Source organism: Guillardia theta (genome assembly GCF_000315625.1).
Source record: "Guillardia theta CCMP2712 unplaced genomic scaffold GUITHscaffold_73, whole genome shotgun sequence".
Taxonomy (NCBI): domain Eukaryota; class Cryptophyceae; order Pyrenomonadales; family Geminigeraceae; genus Guillardia; species Guillardia theta.
In genome coordinates, this window is record NW_005434601.1 from 309,917 (window position 1) to 327,109 (window position 17,193).

At 59.3% G+C, this 17,193-nt stretch overlaps 3 protein-coding genes across 3 annotated transcripts in view; 2 read left to right on the plus strand and 1 right to left on the minus strand.

Annotated features, from left to right (window-relative positions):
• Nucleotides 1-237: 237 nt before the first annotated feature.
• Nucleotides 238-6,657, plus strand: GUITHDRAFT_114227 (hypothetical protein; the record flags this gene model as incomplete). Its single annotated transcript, XM_005826652.1, has 4 exons — nucleotides 238-5,126; nucleotides 5,187-6,345; nucleotides 6,431-6,544; nucleotides 6,592-6,657. The coding sequence occupies 4 exons, from the start codon at nucleotides 238-240 to the stop codon at nucleotides 6,655-6,657; spliced, it is 6,228 nt and encodes a 2,075-aa protein (XP_005826709.1).
• A 739-nt stretch (nucleotides 6,658-7,396) lies between these two features.
• GUITHDRAFT_48650 (hypothetical protein) lies at nucleotides 7,397-7,588 on the minus strand (the record flags this gene model as incomplete). Its single annotated transcript, XM_005826653.1, has 1 exon — nucleotides 7,397-7,588. A coding segment is annotated over one exon (192 nt), but the record flags the coding sequence as incomplete, so codon positions are not given.
• An 880-nt stretch (nucleotides 7,589-8,468) lies between these two features.
• GUITHDRAFT_143307 (hypothetical protein) overlaps nucleotides 8,469-17,193 on the plus strand; it is a gene marked incomplete at both ends in the record, with an annotated part of 13,197 nt that continues 4,472 nt past the window's right edge. The window contains 18 exons of the mRNA XM_005826654.1: nucleotides 8,469-9,119; nucleotides 9,207-9,249; nucleotides 9,328-9,421; nucleotides 9,472-9,519; nucleotides 9,566-9,638; nucleotides 9,700-9,780; nucleotides 9,827-9,893; nucleotides 9,942-10,007; nucleotides 10,051-10,321; nucleotides 10,370-10,814; nucleotides 10,867-12,630; nucleotides 12,872-13,178; nucleotides 13,254-13,406; nucleotides 13,619-14,013; nucleotides 14,055-14,756; nucleotides 14,921-15,370; nucleotides 15,493-15,913; nucleotides 16,050-17,095. Coding sequence (XP_005826711.1) covers nucleotides 8,469-9,119; nucleotides 9,207-9,249; nucleotides 9,328-9,421; nucleotides 9,472-9,519; nucleotides 9,566-9,638; nucleotides 9,700-9,780; nucleotides 9,827-9,893; nucleotides 9,942-10,007; nucleotides 10,051-10,321; nucleotides 10,370-10,814; nucleotides 10,867-12,630; nucleotides 12,872-13,178; nucleotides 13,254-13,406; nucleotides 13,619-14,013; nucleotides 14,055-14,756; nucleotides 14,921-15,370; nucleotides 15,493-15,913; nucleotides 16,050-17,095 — 7,077 coding nt within the window. The remainder of the gene's footprint in view (nucleotides 9,120-9,206; nucleotides 9,250-9,327; nucleotides 9,422-9,471; nucleotides 9,520-9,565; nucleotides 9,639-9,699; nucleotides 9,781-9,826; nucleotides 9,894-9,941; nucleotides 10,008-10,050; nucleotides 10,322-10,369; nucleotides 10,815-10,866; nucleotides 12,631-12,871; nucleotides 13,179-13,253; nucleotides 13,407-13,618; nucleotides 14,014-14,054; nucleotides 14,757-14,920; nucleotides 15,371-15,492; nucleotides 15,914-16,049; nucleotides 17,096-17,193) is intronic.

Sequence of the window (17,193 nt, forward strand, 5' to 3'; positions counted from 1 at the left end):
CTGCACGACTGGTCAAATAATGAGTTGTGGCGCAAAATCAACTCCATAAAGTTTCGGTTCAGGTGTAATCAGCAGTCATCACGTAGGATTTTTCAGGGGTGGTTCAGGCTGTGGGTGATGTCAAGAGCACTGACGTTGATCTCAAGGAAGGCATCAGAGAGGTAAAAATGCATTGCAATGTGTTGTGCAATTCATTGATTTCGACTCAGGCAACGGAGGCTTATCCTTGTTGCAAGGATGTCACACTGGTTGGAATATTTGCAAAGAAAGAAGTTTCATCGAAGAATTTTAGGCCCTCCGACATCGAAAAGGAGTGAAGTTTTCTGTATCACTCTTGCAAGGACCCAGGAACAGGCAGAACTCAAAGGAGACTTGCAGCTGCTTCAGGACGAAATCAAGGCTGACGTGATCAATGCTGTGGCACCCCTGGTCCCTGCAGAACAAGCTTCCGTTAGAATCTCCATCAAGAAGATATGCCTTGATCACAGTGACTCTTTCAGAGCCATCGCGGAGTATGATTGTTCCTGCGAACCCGACCTGGCAGAAGAAGTTACAGTGCAGAGTAAAAATAAGTGGAGCTCCCTTCGGCTAAAGGGGAAGTGGACTTCGCAGATCTTGTCTCACAACAAGATCAGGGAAAAGCATTTTTTTCAGTCAAGATGGATTCAAGCAATCAAAACTGATTTCTTCTCGCACTTGAAGGAAGAGGCTCGGAAACAGAAAGAATACAACACTCTCGAATCACTCAAGCAAAAAGCGGAATTACTGCAGACTCAGACCCAAGCGTATCAAGTTAGGGACCAAAAGAAGGAAGAAAAGTTGAAAATAACAGCAAAGAAATTTGTTTTGCTGATTCAAGAACAGGACACAAACATCGCTTTTAAAGAGTGGGAATCGCAAGTCAAATCGCAAAAACAAAAACAAACTCAAAAAAGTAACTGGATTGAAAGAAGCTCAAAGATGGCACTCGGAGCAGCCTTTGACGGATTTTGTGCGCAAGTTGCATGGGTGAAGGACAAGAAAGCAACCTGCGAGCGGGTGGTACGGCGGATGCTGCACTCTCAGCTGGCCGGGGCTTTCGACCGCCTGGTCGAGGCAACGGAGAAGCTGCGGAGGCAGAGGGCGATGATATCGAGCTGTCTGACGCGCTGGAGGGGATCAGAGGTCGCAGATAGCTTCGAGGGCTGGAGAGAGGAGGCGGGTCGGAGCCGGGCGGAGAGGGCGGAGGCAGCCCGGGAGGAGGAGCGGCAGAGGCGCGAGCGCGAGCTCGAGGGAGACCAGCAGCGGGCAGAGCAGGCGGCCAGGAGCGAGCGGGAGCGGCTTGAGGCGACATGCAGGCAGGCGGTACAGCGGATGCTGCGGTGGCAAGCGGCGGGAGCGTTCGACGCTTTCTACGGGAGGGTGAAGGAGGTGCACGAGCAGCGAGAGCGGAAGAGGGAGGCGGTCAGGCGGCTGATGCACAGGGAGCTATGGGGGGCGTTCGAGGGCTTTAGGGAGGCGGTGGAAGCAGCGAGGTCGAGGGAGGAGAGAGCGCTGGCGACGCTGGGGAGGTGGAGAGCTCCGGAGAAGACCCGAGCGTTCGAGGTGTGGGTAGAGCACTGGGAGGAGAGCAGGGAGGCAGCGATGCTGGCGGGGCACGAGAGAGCTCGGGAGGAGCTAGCGGCAGCACTGGCGCGCGAGCAGGAGAGACAGAGAGGTCTAAGCGAGCGGGTGGTACGGCGGATGCTGCACTCTCAGCTGGCGGGGGCTTTCGACCGCCTGGTCGAGGCAACGGAGAAGCTGCGGAGGCAGAGGGCGATGATATCGAGCTGTCTGACGCGCTGGAGGGGATCAGAGGTCGCAGATAGCTTCGAGGGCTGGAGAGAGGAGGCGGGTCGGAGCCGGGCGGAGAGGGCGGAGGCAGCCCGGGAGGAGGAGCGGCAGAGGCGCGAGCGCGAGCTCGAGGGAGACCAGCAGCGGGCAGAGCAGGCGGCCAGGAGCGAGCGGGAGCGGCTTGAGGCGACATGCAGGAGGGCGGTACAGCGGATGCTGCGGTGGCAAGCGGCGGGAGCGTTCGACGCTTTCTACGGGAGGGTGAAGGAGGTACAGGAGCAGCGAGAGCGGAAGAGGGAGGCGGTCAGGCGGCTGATGCACAGGGAGCTATGGGGGGCGTTCGAGGGCTTTAGGGATTTTGTTGATTTCCGTGTCTGGTCTCGATCTCAATGGCTTAACAAACTCCAATCCTATTTCAGTTTTTGCTTGTCGGATTGGTTTGACCGGTTTGTGTCCAATTGTTTATTTTCTCAGTCTAATCGACTCAAGCACACCCTTGTTCGTCAGATTTCGAGGTCTTCTCAACTCCAAGCTGACGTTTGCAAGCATAAGGAAAGGGTCACTCAACTAATTGAATTCTTTTCTCGATATGCATATCTTTTTCTTGTCCGTTACGGCTTTGATGCATTTGCTATTTGTCATTTACGAAAACAACGAATGGGCAAGGCAGTTCTGAGATACCTTCGAAAAGTTTTCAAGATGTTCGGGTCTGCTCTGCTCCAATCGAAGAGGGCGCGCGTAATGAAACTGAAGCAAAATGATCAGGATGTTTCAAGGATCAAACTGCTTGTTTTCCATGAATGGAAAGATTGTGTTCAAAATGGCAAAAGTGAGCAAGAATTGCACAGCAGACAAGAGCTTCTGGATGACCTGCAAGCAAAGCTTGTGGCCGTCGAGCTTGATAGAGCTTCGCAGCCTGCAGCGGTTGCCTTGAAGCTCAACTGTGATGGGAGAGAGGCGTTGAAGGATAGCAACAGCACAAACTCTCTTAGCAACCAAGTACAAGATGACATCAGCACAGCTCTCGGAGTAGACCCGAGTGCTGTGAGCATCCTATGCTACGAACGAGGCAGCGTCATCGCAGAAGTCGCGCTCAAGAAGGACCCGGGAGTTAGCAGCCGCAAGCCAGGAGACATGGTAGACGATCTACTTGCACAGGCTGTAGACATGTCCAGCAAGCTGCGAGGGACAGCGACGGGTCGAATTTTGGTGACGGCTGAGACCCACGGGTCGGTATCAGAGCAGGTATGCGAATCAATCCGAAGAGCTTACGAGCAACGAGTGCAAGCAGGAGATCAGAGAGTGAATGAAATGATGGAAGCATATGCATCTGAACTAAAGGAATTACAAAGCACATTGGATAACTCTCTCGAAAGAAGGGAGGCCACCATGAAAACAATACATCGAAGATTAATGAAGCAATCCCTGTCTGAAGCCTTTGACGATTTCTGTGCGCAAGTTGCATGGGTGAAGGACAAGAAAGCAACCTGCGAGCGGGTGGTACGGCGGATGCTGCACTCTCAGCTGGCCGGGGCTTTCGACCGCCTGGTCGAGGCAACGGAGAAGCTGCGGAGGCAGAGGGCGATGATATCGAGCTGTCTGACGCGCTGGAGGGGATCAGAGGTCGCAGATAGCTTCGAGGGCTGGAGAGAGGAGGCGGGTCGGAGCCGGGCGGAGAGGGCGGAGGCAGCCCGGGAGGAGGAGCGGCAGAGGCGCGAGCGCGAGCTCGAGGGAGACCAGCAGCGGGCAGAGCAGGCGGCCAGGAGCGAGCGGGAGCGGCTTGAGGCGACATGCAGGCGGGCGGTACAGCGGATGCTGCGGTGGCAAGCGGCGGGAGCGTTCGACGCTTTCTACGGGAGGGTGAAGGAGGTGCAGGAGCAGCGAGAGCGGAAGAGGGAGGCGGTCAGGCGGCTGATGCACAGGGAGCTATGGGGGGCGTTCGAGGGCTTTAGGGAGGCGGTGGAAGCAGCGAGGTCGAGGGAGGAGAGAGCGCTGGCGACGCTGGGGAGGTGGAGAGCTCCGGAGAAGACCCGAGCGTTCGAGGTGTGGGTAGAGCACTGGGAGGAGAGCAGGGAGGCAGCGATGCTGGCGGGGCACGAGAGAGCTCGGGAGGAGCTAGCGGCAGCACTGGCGCGCGAGCAGGAGAGACAGAGAGGTCTAAGCGAGCGGGTGGTACGGCGGATGCTGCACTCTCAGCTGGCGGGGGCTTTCGACCGCCTGGTCGAGGCAACGGAGAAGCTGCGGAGGCAGAGGGCGATGATATCGAGCTGTCTGACGCGCTGGAGGGGATCAGAGGTCGCAGATAGCTTCGAGGGCTGGAGAGAGGAGGCGGGTCGGAGCCGGGCGGAGAGGGCGGAGGCAGCCCGGGAGGAGGAGCGGCAGAGGCGCGAGCGCGAGCTCGAGGGAGACCAGCAGCGGGCAGAGCAGGCGGCCAGGAGCGAGCGGGAGCGGCTTGAGGCGACATGCAGGCGGGCGGTACAGCGGATGCTGCGGTGGCAAGCGGCGGGGGCGTTCGACGCTTTCTACGGGAGGGTGAAGGAGGTGCAGGAGCAGCGAGAGCGGAAGAGGGAGGCGGTCAGGCGGCTGATGCACAGGGAGCTATGGGGGGCGTTCGAGGGCTTTAGGGAGGCGGTGGAGGCAGCGAGGTCGAGGGAGGAGAGAGCGCTGGCGACGCTGGGGAGGTGGAGAGCTCCGGAGAAGACCCGAGCGTTCGAGGTGTGGGTAGAGCACTGGGAGGAGAGCAGGGAGGCAGCGATGCTGGCGGGGCACGAGAGAGCTCGGGAGGAGCTAGCGGCAGCACTGGCGCGCGAGAAGGAGGAAGGGCGTCAGCGGGTGGGTCGGGCGTGCCGGATGGCGATCTACCGGATGCTACAGGACAAGGTCGCGATGCACTTCGAGGCGTTTGCCAGCGGGGTAGCAGCATCGAAGCTCGAGCGAGCAGAGGCAGAGGCAGAGCTAGGGGCGGCCTTCGAGGGCCTTCGGAGAGCGGGAGAGCAAGCGCGCAACAGGCGCAGCGCTGCTGCCGTACGAGGCGTGAGGATGTGCGAGGTAGCCGCGGTGGCATGTGCAAGCATGCTTACAGACGTGGTGCTTGCTTGGAGAGAGGAGGCGGGTCGGAGCCGGGCGGAGAGGGCGGAGGCAGCCCGGGAGGAGGAGCGGCAGAGGCGCGAGCGCGAGCTCGAGGGAGACCAGCAGCGGGCAGAGCAGGCGGCCAGGAGCGAGCGGGAGCGGCTTGAGGCGACATGCAGGCGGGCGGTACAGCGGATGCTGCGGTGGCAAGCGGCGGGGGCGTTCGACGCTTTCTACGGGAGGGTGTAGGAGGTGCAGGAGCAGCGAGAGCGGAAGAGGGAGGCGGTCAGGCGGCTGATGCACAGGGAGCTATGGGGGGCGTTCGAGGGCTTTAGGGAGGCGGTGGAGGCAGCGAGGTCGAGGGAGGAGAGAGCGCTGGCGACGCTGGGGAGGTGGAGAGCTCCGGAGAAGACCCGAGCGTTCGAGGTGTGGGTAGAGCACTGGGAGGAGAGCAGGGAGGCAGCGATGCTGGCGGGGCACGAGAGAGCTCGGGAGGAGCTAGCGGCAGCACTGGCGCGCGAGCAGGAGGAAGGGCGTCAGCGGGTGGGTCGGGCGTGCCGGATGGCGATCTACCGGATGCTACAGGACAAGGTCGCGATGCACTTCGAGGCGTTTGCCAGCGGGGTAGCAGCATCGAAGCTCGAGCGAGCAGAGGCAGAGGCAGAGCTAGGGGCGGCCTTCGAGGGCCTTCGGAGAGCGGGAGAGCAAGCGCGCAACAGGCGCAGCGCTGCTGCCGTACGAGGCGTGAGGATGTGCGAGGTAGCCGCGGTGGCATGTGCAAGCATGCTTACAGACGTGGTGCTTGCTTGGAGAGAGGAGGCGGGTCGGAGCCGGGCGGAGAGGGCGGAGGCAGCCCGGGAGGAGGAGCGGCAGAGGCGCGAGCGCGAGCTCGAGGGAGACCAGCAGCGGGCAGAGCAGGCGGCCAGGAGCGAGCGGGAGCGGCTTGAGGCGACATGCAGGAGGGCGGTACAGCGGATGCTGCGGTGGCAAGCGGCGGGGGCGTTCGACGCTTTCTACGGGAGGGTGCAGGAGGTGCAGGAGCAGCGAGAGCGGAAGAGGGAGGCGGTCAGGCGGCTGATGCACAGGGAGCTATGGGGGGCGTTCGAGGGCTTTAGGGAGGCGGTGGAGGCAGCGAGGTCGAGGGAGGAGAGAGCGCTGGCGACGCTGGGGAGGTGGAGAGCTCCGGAGAAGACCCGAGCGTTCGAAGTGTGGGTAGAGCACTGGGAGGAGAGTAGAGAAGTTTTGCATAGGATCGCAGGGATGAGAGGAGGTCAGGTTCACCTCAACTCAGATAGTAGTGTTTCAAGAGTACCTTTTCTTCATGCCCCATTCCTTGCATGGAAGACTTGTATCATCGTCAGGAAGCGAACTTGCTTGCTCGAGGCCCGATACTCCAAGCTCGTCAAAGGCGCAACCGCCAAGATGGTTCTCTTCGGATGGTCACGCACGAGCAGCAAGCACCTGGTAACTCTTGTTTCTGTTGCTCGTTAGCAGCAAGCACCTGGTAACTCTTGTTTCTGTTGCTCGTTATGCTGACATGTCTCCTTAGATTGAGGCTGCGTCGAGCTTTCGGTCTAGTAGGCAGCTCAACACGGTGGCGATGACATGCGCGTTCGCCATGTGGAGGATCAACGTTGAGAGATGCGTGCGGGCTCAGATGCAGGTAAGCACGAGTACCTCCCCGATCGTCTTGCTCACTCGTTCCGTCAGTCGCGGATCTCCGTGCTCATTCAGACGATTGCGAACCTCTCCACGGGTCCAGACTTCGTGGCCTGACCTGCGAGCTACTTGGATCGGGACTTGGAGTAAATCATGGAAGGAGGGAGGGGAACCAGGACTGCGATCCACCAGAGGTTCGTCGCCAGCCATTTCGGCACTTCTCCTGCGGCTACAGCAGTCAGACGGACCCTCACAGTCACTCGCACGCCATCACTCGTGGGCATGAGACTGTCGCGATGAAAGGCGAAGTCAAGAATCAGCGATAGGCGCTGGCCCTGCACAGCAGCTTTCAACGACCATGCGCATGTGCCGTCGCTCACCAGGGTCAATCCCTTGGACGTTTCACCTGCGGCCAGTTGGGCTCCTGCATGGAGACTGAGCTCGTAGTCTGACATGACAGCACGTGACCTTGCTTTCCTTTGTGATAGTCGACCTGCCTGAGACCTCTGAAGCTCCAGTGAGCGAGCAAGCTGAGGAAGGGAAGCGGCAGACCTTGAAGACAAGTAGAGGTGATAGGCGAGGAGACACGAGATGACGATCGTCAAGATCGATGAGAGCATAAAGATGGCGAAATGCACAGCGAACCCTAACTGTAGTCGCGTGAGAGGAGGGAGGGAGGGAGGGAGGGATTAACCTCTAGCGCCCAAAAGAAATGGCTGAGCATAAGTTGAATCAGTAGGTGCATCCCTCCGTTCCCTCCTCGGATCAGCTGGTCGCTGTAGCCTGCATCCCGAGGAAGCAACTTCGAAGCTAGCTGGGCCTGGTGAAGATGAGGGGAGAGTAGGTTACATTCAGCACATACCTGGATGTTCGACCTCGCGCTCTGGAGGGTGAGGAAGGAGCAGACAGCAACAAAGAGGGTGGAGAGGGAGACCCAGAACAAGAAGAGAATGAAATACCGATGATTTCTATCCCCCACGCAGTTGTTGATATAAAAGCAATGATGGTCCATGCCCTCCACGCAGTATCCGCATCTCCTGCAATGGTGCACCCCCTCCAGCTTGAGGACGCGACATGCCGAGCACCACTCTGGAGAGCTCTCGTATCTCTTGCTGTTGCCTTGGCTGTCTCGAGGAGAGGCTCTGCCGGGATCCAGAGCTGCTGCCCAGAAGAAATTGCAGACTACGTTCAGCGTGAGCCACGAGGAAAAGAGGAGGAGGAGGACGCCAGGAGCACTTCCAAGCGGAACTAAGGTGGGAGCAACCAGAAGAAATCCCCCGACCACGACAAACAACGTCGCAGAGACAGCAGCGACGAGTGGGAGCGTCCTACCCAAGGAGTCCATGGTCTTGACGAAAGTGGAGGAGGAGGAAGGAGAGGAAGAAGCAGGAGAAGCAGGGTCAACAACGGGCAGCTCAGGGACTTCGGAGGAGGGAGGAAGCTGGAGAACTTCCATGCATCCTCCACATCGCGCCATCCGCGTCACCATCATCACCTTCACCCCGCAGTTCCAGCATTGTACCTCCATCCCACCTCCTTGCCCCTTCATCCCCCCTCGTCCCCCCTCGTCCCCTCCCTTAACCCTCATCCCCCTCCCTTCCCTCTTTTTAACCCTCATCCCCGCGCAGATCCTCCGGGCCCCCCTCGGGTTTTCTTGGCTTTTTGATGTTTTTTTTCAGCCGACGATTCGCCTTCTATGGGCAGCAGCTCCCGCCCTTGACTGATGCCCCTGACGCCTCTGCCTCTGCCTCTGCTGCTGCTGCTGCTGCTGCTGCTGCTGCTGCTGCTGCTCGTATCAAGCACTTGGGCTTTTCTTGGTTTCATTTGCAAGATTTGATCTGACTTGACTTCGACAGGCCAACACGTTTTGAGTCCATCACAACATGTCAAGAAATAGATAATCAAACGTGACCTCCAGGCGCGTCAGAATGCTTGAAAGAAAGCTCTCATCGCGAGCTCCTCATATTCTTCTTATTCATTTACTTCTCTTGCTCTGCATCCAAAGCGCTTCATCTCAAGACGGCAACTTCCTTTTCAACGATAACTACTGGAACATTCCTACCGGGAGCCCAGGGCAGTGTGTTGGCACGGATTGTCAAAAGTACGTCTGCGCGAATAAGCCTGAGCAGCCATACTGCCGTGGGTGCAGCGGCAACCCTACAGCGTTCAATGTCGAGCCAAAAGATTGCTTGGAGAGCGACCCGAACGCGCAATGCTCAACTTGCATCGCATCCTGCCTACCGTATACGACTGGATGGGAGAATTACGTGCCTGTCGCCGGGTTCCGACAGGAACCGTTTCACTGTCGTAGTAGCGGGGATGCCTGCGCTGGGAGCTGCGTGAACTCCTGGCACAAGTCATGTTCTATGTCGGGGATCAATGACTGCCCGGCGGGAGACGTCTGTGTAGGAGGAGAGTACGTGTGCTTCGGTGAAGACGTGGACAACAGAATCCCTTGCACCATCACCCACTGTGATCCAGCTCGAGTCACCTATAACCCTGCCCTCTGTGAATGCCAGAAAGGAAGATGTTTGTGGTCTTCGTCGCCGTCTGTGCAACGAGATATGGGGAACGCAAATGTGCGCTTATGAACCCTTTGATGGCATCCAGATCTGACACCTTGCTTTCAATGCAGAGCAATAAGAAATGTGATAAATTCAATCAAGATCAAACAGCGGTCACCCGTCAACTCTGCTCGCAATGTCCCAGGTCGTTCTTTCAGTGCCCGTCGTGTCAAGGCAAGGGGATTGAGGTATCATGTCACTTGTGCTGATGCTGCTGCTGCAGTTGTGGGAACGGACCCCAAGGACTGCTTGACTGCCTGCCTGTTGGACCCTGAATGCACCGCTGTCACCTGGAGACCCTCTAGCACCAACACCACGTGCGAGGGTCTTGCTGCAACTGACTGTCACTCACTCGCTTCATGCGCAGGAATAGCACGTGCGTCAAGGCAAACTCAGACTGCACCCTGCTAGACAGGTATGTCGCTCACTACGTATGAGCTTGCCTTTCACTGCACGAGCAGCGCTTTCCAAGAGAGTGCATACATCAAGGCCGCCACTTGGAATTTCCCTACCGAATGTCTGCCAAGGGTCGATGTGAGTAGTGACGTCCTGTGGGCTATGAGGATGAAGGCGAGGGAGGCTGACAGCCTTCCAGGTGCAAGAAGACATCATTCGCAACCCCCGCCTGGGCTTCCAGCACAAGAACGCGACCTGCCGAGCTTGTTCGCGCGTGGAGGTGAAGGAATATAAGGGCACCTCTACGAGGCTTGACAGCAGCGCAGGTTGTGCTGAACGTGAAGTACGGGAAGTTGAACTTCGGGTTGAAAGACAACTCGCTCAAGTGCATCGGTCTGCTCTCGTGATGCCTCAGGCTCCTCCACCTTGACTTCTGTGCAGCTCCGAACTACAACCCGTTGAGAGATGGGAATCCTCCTCGCGCTGGGTGCTCGCTCACTGCGAGAGGTGAGGGAGCGAGCTGGTGAGAGCTGGGATGACGTGGCTCCAGGGCTCGACGAAGACTTCAAGCTCATCTGCCCGACATGGCCAGAGTCCGTCGCAAGTTGCAACCCCATCCTTGCGTCCAAGATCATCCCCGGCGTCAGTGACAGCGTCCAAATCTCGTTCCTGCCCAGCTGGCAGGCTAGCTCGGCAGTCTCGGGTCAGATCTCGGTCGCGTACCCTGGAGTTTCCATCACGGGGCCGTACGAGGAGGTGCTGGTGGTGCTGAGAAACATCACCTACTCCCCGACCGACGACCAGAACTCCATGAGGATCCGGTGAGTGACATCAGGCCGACACTCTTGGCGCCTGACGACTCTGAGCAGCTCGCGCATCTACAGTGGCTCCACGTCCCTCTCAGCGACGTGGCCCATCGGCAAGCCCTACGAGGAGCTGGTTGTCAGCGTCAACTTTGACAAGACAAACCCCAACTGCTCCGCCTGTGGAGCCTTCGGGACCTCCAGCCCGCACGTGCGGCGCTACCTGATGCACGTCCTGCCGATGAACGATCCCCCCTACATGGGGAACCCTCAAGACACTTACAAGAAGCCCAAGTACTGCAAGGCTGACGTGGCCCAAGAAGACTGTATCGACTCGTCCACGGGGCTGCCGCTGACGCTGGAGCAGTGCCATCTGTGCTACTTCGCTCCTTTCTTCACGTACGAGGGGAGCACAACCTCCATCCCCGTCTCCGGTCTCACCCTCATCGACGACGACGCGTACGAGAGCTGCACATGGGCCAACGCGAAATGTACGAGCGCGGACACGAAGGTAAGGGGAGGAGCAGGCGGGGGGCGGAAGGAGGGAGTGATGAGGCTGGCAGATCCTAGTGAGGAACGGGGGGATCGACCTCAACACTCGTCTCGGGCTGAGCATCTACTCCGAGACGTCGAGCTTGAAGGCCTTCACTGCCCCCATGGGCCCGACGGTCTCGGCCATCACGGTGCTGCAGTACCAGGCGTATGTGCCGGGGGTCGGGAACATCAACTACAACACGCAGAGCAACGGGAACTCGGAGAAGATCTCAGTGGCAGTGAGCGACCAGGGCTTCACCGGAGCCGTCGAGTCCAACGGAGTTCTGTCAAACGGCATCTCGCTGGAGTCTGCCATCGACATTCAGCTGACCATCGTCGCGATGAACAACCCTCCCGTAGTCTCCTTCGGCTCCGTGACGACCAACTACAGGGTGCTCGAAGACGTGCTGTCAGGCATCTCCTCCATCACTGTCGATGACAGTGACGTCGACGAGGTTGTCACGTCGGCGCTGGCGAGCAAGCTCTGGATGTCGCTGTCGATGTACGCCAACTACCTGCACAAGATCCAGCTGCTGGTCACGGTGACGCGAGGGAAGCTGCTCTACCAAGAGACCGCAAACTTGGTGCTGCTGAACGTGTACGAGAGTATCTACCTGACCATCAACCCTCGCTTCACCGGGCATGACGTTTGCCGCACCTCCTCGATCTACCGGAATCCCTTGGGCGAGACGACTCAGTCCTCCTACCAGGTCTCCTGCTCCAAGAGCAACATCGGGCAGCCCGGCTGCCTGCTGGGGACCGAGTCGACCTGCACGTGCAACCTCAAGGACGACTGCTCGACGCTGTCGAGGATCCTCCTGTTCCTCAACCGCACCAGCAGCACCTTCACGCAGTACTACACTGACTTCAACTACAACATCGAATCCATGAGCGACCGCACGTGCGGCGGAGTCCCCTGGTACGCCTCCCCCAACGCCTTCTCGGTGGGCAAGATCTGCCAGATCGATCAAGACTGCAGGGCAACCGACATGTTCAACTGCTCGACGTCAGGCGGCTGCCTCTGCTGTGCTGACCTGAACAAGACCTGCTCCTCCCATGCCGACTGCAGCTCCGTCGAGGTCGGCTCCTTGTGTGGCTGCACCTGGAACGGGCCGGCGGGGCTGCGAGCGACTGACCCAGGGACGTGCGGGCCATGGCTGGACAGCACCAACTTCCCGCTGGCGGACACGGACGGGAACAAGAAGCTCACGCCGACCGAGCTCGCAACCTTCATCTCCTCCTGCACCTCTTCCACCTGCCTCTACCGCGCCACCACCAAGCCCGCGGACTGTCCGACGTGCGTGGGTCAGCCCTGCACGTACATGGGGAGCGGGTCGACCTCCTGCCTGCCTCCGATCATCGTCGAGAACGGGACAGCCGACTCGACGGTCATCGACCCGCTCAGCACGGTAGGGAGTCAGAGGATCGAAGTGTACGGGGGCAAAGCAGACATCAACAAGGCGCTGGCAAACATGCAGTACCTGAGCAACCTCAACTACAACCGCCTCTACCGCAACCCCGCCTGCTACCCTCCTCCCCGCGAGAAGACCAAGCTCTGCCAGGCTACCGTCCCCAACTTCGACCCGACCTTCGACGACATCGACACGGTGACGGTGGAGGCGAACGACCTGGGGAACTCCGGGGGCATCGAGCGCTCGATCCAGATCAACGTGGGGGCGATGAACATCCTCGTGCAGGCAGTGAACGATCGGCCGCGAATCTCCAGCCCCTCACAAGTTCATCTCATAGAGGACTGGGTCTTCTCCTTCATTAACCCCGACCTCCTGGGAGAGGTACCACCCCCTCCTACCACCCCCTCCTACCACCACTACCTCCTCCTACTCCTGATACCACTACCACCACTGCCTCCTCCTGCATATACTCTCCTACTCCTACCACTGCTTACTGTTTCCTCGTTTCCATCCTCCCCTCCCTCCCACACTCGCTCTCTCTATCCCTCCTCCTCCTCCTCCTCGTCCCCTCCCCTCACCCTCCCTCCTCCTCATCCTCCTCGTCCCCTCACGCTTCCTGCAGGCTGGTCTCGCTCTCCCCGCCCCCGACTGGTACAACAACCTCATCGTCAGCCAGTGCGTCTTCGACAAGACCAGGCCAGGCGCGCCCTTCGACCCCTCCCTCGGCTCCTCCTGCGGCTGCTTCCGCGTCTGCACCTCCCCGACCGTCCAACTCTCGCAAGTCGCATGCAGCTGCACAGACACGGACTGCGACCTCAAGTGCGCAGACCAGCAGGTCAACCAAGTCGCCTCCATCCTCCGCGCCAACTTCAGTCAAGCCTCCTACACCTACGGTCGCATCGGTGATCCCATCGTGCTGAGCGATCCAGGTACCTCCTCCTACTCCTCTTCATACTCTTTCTCCTCCTCCTCTTTCTCTTCCTCCTCCCTCTCCTGATGTGCAGCTGACTGGGGGTCAGACTACCTCGACTTTGGGTTCCTCGAGATTCAGATGGAGCTTAACATCTCCTGCAACCATGGGAGGCTCCTGCTTAACGAAGCTTTCCTCAGCCAGCGCGACGTCTTCGGTGTTCGTATCAAAGTGCAGAATTATCAAGGTAGTCCCTTACGTCCTCCTACCTCCTCCTCTATTCTCCTCCTCCTCCTTATCGTCGTCGTCGTCGTCCTCCTCCTCCTCCTCCTCGATTCTCCTCGTCTTTTCTCGTCTTTTCTCCACGTCCTTTCTCCTCCCTCCTCCTCTTTCCTTCCTCCCTCCATCCTCCTCCCGACTCACTCGTCTCTCCGCGTCCTTCCCCTCACTCTATCTCAGGCTTCGAGGTTCAGTCGCCCACCTCCACCGGCCTCTACTACACGCCCGTCGGCTCTGCCTGCAACCCCTGCGACCTGGGCTGGAAGTGGCAGAACGGGCTGGTCGTGTGCTGCGACGTGCAGCCATGCCGGCACTGCCCGATGTGGGGGGTCGGGAATCGTTTCATCTCCATCACCGGCAACTTGGACGACCTGAACCTGGCGCTGAGCAACCTGACGTACATCAACGACGAGAACTTCAACACGCGCTACTTCCAGTCCGAAGCGATCCTCCTGCAGCTCAACGACAACGGCGCCATCGGCGACTCGCTCGCCTCCTCCCCCAAGCTCGGCACCCTCGCTGAGATCGCGGTGTTCATCGAGTCCGTCAACGATGGCCCGCAGATCCTCCGGCAGGTCCCCGTGCTCTCCCAGTCGATCACGCTGGGGGACGGGAGACGGTGGTGGATCTCTACAACTGGGAGAACGCGGACCTGAACGCGTCCATCAACTACATCGACGTTGACGAGGACACTATCTTCGTCTTCAACCAGTCGCACTTGTGGATCGACGACGTGGACTCTCGCGAGGCTGAGATCATCTCCCAGCAGGTGAAGCTCAAGAACGATCCCATCACCTTCACCTGCTACCCCGGCGAAGACATCCTCGACCTCCTCCTCCTCGGCTCCCCCCAGTGCGTCCAGAATGCGCAGAAGACGGGCTACGTGTGCCAAGGAGGATACAAGAGCGGTTGCACGTGCACTGACAATTCCGACACTTCCTGCTCCGACGGCTGCTCCTGCACCCTCGGCTCCTGCTGCATCTCCACCTGCTCGCGCCCGGGCGTCTGTCCCGACGCGCAAGGAAAGATCGCCAAGAACCCTGGGGAGCTGCTGGTGGAGTTGTCGGTGACCAACGGGATGCTGTCGCTCTATCCGCCTGCTGGCCGCAGCCTCCTCAGCCTCACCTTCTACACCAACTCGACCCCCGTCCCCATCAGCAGAGGAGGGCCCGCCACCGTCTGCTCGCTGCAGGCCTGCATGAAGAATCAGAGCAGCATCGTCATCGTCGGAGTCCTCGCGGAGGTTCAGAAAGTTTTCTCGCAGAGGTTCCTGAGCTACCTGGGGCTTCCCAACTACTACGGGCCTGACGTCTTGAGCGTGAGCGCTTGCTTCCTCCTGCTCCTGCTCCGCTGACCCTAGACTCCTCCTCTCCTACTCCTCCTGTCCTCCTTCCTCCCTGTCTGCTCCTCCCTCCCTTGTCTCTCTCCCCTCCCTTCCTCTTCGTTGCTTCCTCCTCCCTCCCTCCTTTTCTCCTCTATCAGGTGTGGGTGTCGGACCAAGGTTTCACGGATCAGAGCTTCAACGACTCTCTGACTGCCTCCTACCTCCTCCCCATCAACGTCATGCCTGTCAACGACGCTCCGACCATTCAAACGCCCAACGAGGTTCTCAACTACGACATGAATCAGGTCTGCTACGTTGACTTCATGGCCGAGTACCGCGATCCTCGCGGGCTCCTCTGCTCTCAGTTCTCCTCCTCCCTCATCCCCGACCGGGCCGGAGCTCCGCGCATTCTCTTCAGTGACGTTGACGTGCGGGCAACGGCGTTGGGGAACGTGACGCTGACGATTGAGATCCAAGCGAAGCAGCCAGGGAGAATTTTCTTCAACGAGACACTTCCTCGCATCACCTACCTGCAGTACCGCAATGAGCTTGACTACACCGTCGTCGTCCTCAACGGGAAGATCGACGACATCAACACCCAGATGCTCGTGAGACCATGCCAACAACTCCTTCTCCTTCTCCTCCTTCTCCTCCTTCTCCTCCTTCTCCTCCTGCCTCTGTTTTCTGCTGCCTCCTTGCTCGTCCCGACGACTCTGACCTTCTCCCCTAGACCATGAGGTTCGACCCTGAGGCAGCCTTCGCGGGCTACGCGCCTCTCAGCGTCTATATTAGCGACAACGGCAACTACGGGGGAGATCACTGCATGGAGGAGACGGGAGTCTGCCGGGACTTCACCTTCACCTGCCCCACCACCTCCTGCCCCTCCTCCTTCACCCGCGTCCCTGACCTCTGCCTGCTCTCCTCCACCCGAGGCTGCATGAAGTGGCTCCTCTACCCCAACCTGCCTCACTTCGTCTACCCCAACCGCGCGAGGTCGACCAGGAGCATCGTCGACCTCTCGGTGGGAGCTGCTGCGTCCTGCCAGCTGAACGAGGCGATCAACGACTCGGCCAAGTGCTTCGAGTGCGGCAAACTAGCAGGATGCAATTGGTGTCCCTCCTTCTGCAACGGGAAGGGAAAATGCATGATAGGTGACGGCTCCTTCCTCCTCCTCCCTCCTCCCTCCACCCTCCTCCTTACCCCTTCCTCCTCTCTCCTTCCTCCCTCCGTTTCCTCATCTTCTTCTCCTTTCGCTGCTTTCCCCTGCTCTTCTCACCTCTCGCTCAGGCAAGTCAAGTCCCACCTATGAGATGTGCCCCAAAGGCGCCTTCAGGGCCTACGGTCAGTGCTCAGACACTGCCGGCAGCAGCAAGATCCTTCCTGCCCTCATCGCCGTTGCCGCTGCCCTCGTCCTCCTCCTCGTGACCTTCATCTTCCTCCGGTGGACTCAGAGGCGCTACGGAGGCTTGAGGAAGTACCTCGTGAGGAAGCAGGAGGAGGCGACTCGCGTCATCACCGAGCTGAACCTCGCGACCCCCTCGGACGCGCGATGGATGGAGTTCTTCTTCCAGCTCACCCTCTTCGTCCTCCTCGGCGTGTGGGCTGCTGGTCTATTCCGGCAGACGTCCGCCTCCTACCCAGCTGAGTTCTTCTTGGACGCCACCAGCTGGCTCACCCTCGACCTCGACTACTGCAGCGTTCGCTTCCTCCCCGCCCGCAACTTCCCGGAGCCCGAGCACTCCATCTCCTTCGCCAAGGTCCGCATCGCGCTCTCCTCCGACCCTCAGGTCGTCCTCAACGCCGACATCTGCACCGAGCACACGACCCTCTACGTCAACAACACCAAGTCGGAGGCGACCAGGTACCAGCGCTACCACTGCAGGATGCAGGTCATCGTCCCCGAGTCCTTCGTGCTGCCTCGCATAGAGATCAAGGAGCACAGCTCTCTCAACTTCCCCTCCTCCGTCCGCGCGGGCTCCATGGACCCTGACACCCCCAACTTTGGACTCCGGCTGGGGCCCAACAGCTTCTCCCTGCTGGGGCAGAACATGCAGGTGAGGCTGCAGAACTTCAGCGCCAAGACGTTCGAGCTCAAGTTCGACCATGGCTCCCTCGTCGCCACCGACTTCTCTACCGCCGACAGCGCGAGAATGCAGACGTCCGACGCGAACTTGATCGTGACGACGAGTAGGATGACGACCGTGCGGTTCTTTCAGCCCAGCGCGAACCAGGTGTGCCTAACCGCCGCTAACAACTCGCTCTACGTGGACGGAAACTGCAAACAGAGCTGCGACTTCATGACCATCAACAGCACAAGCAGAAGAAACTTGAGGGTAGGAAATGTCCTCCTCTCTTCCTCCTCCTCCTAACACTCCTCTATTCTCCTCCTCCTCCTTCTCCTGTATTCCTCCTCCCCTTCCTCCTCCTCTCC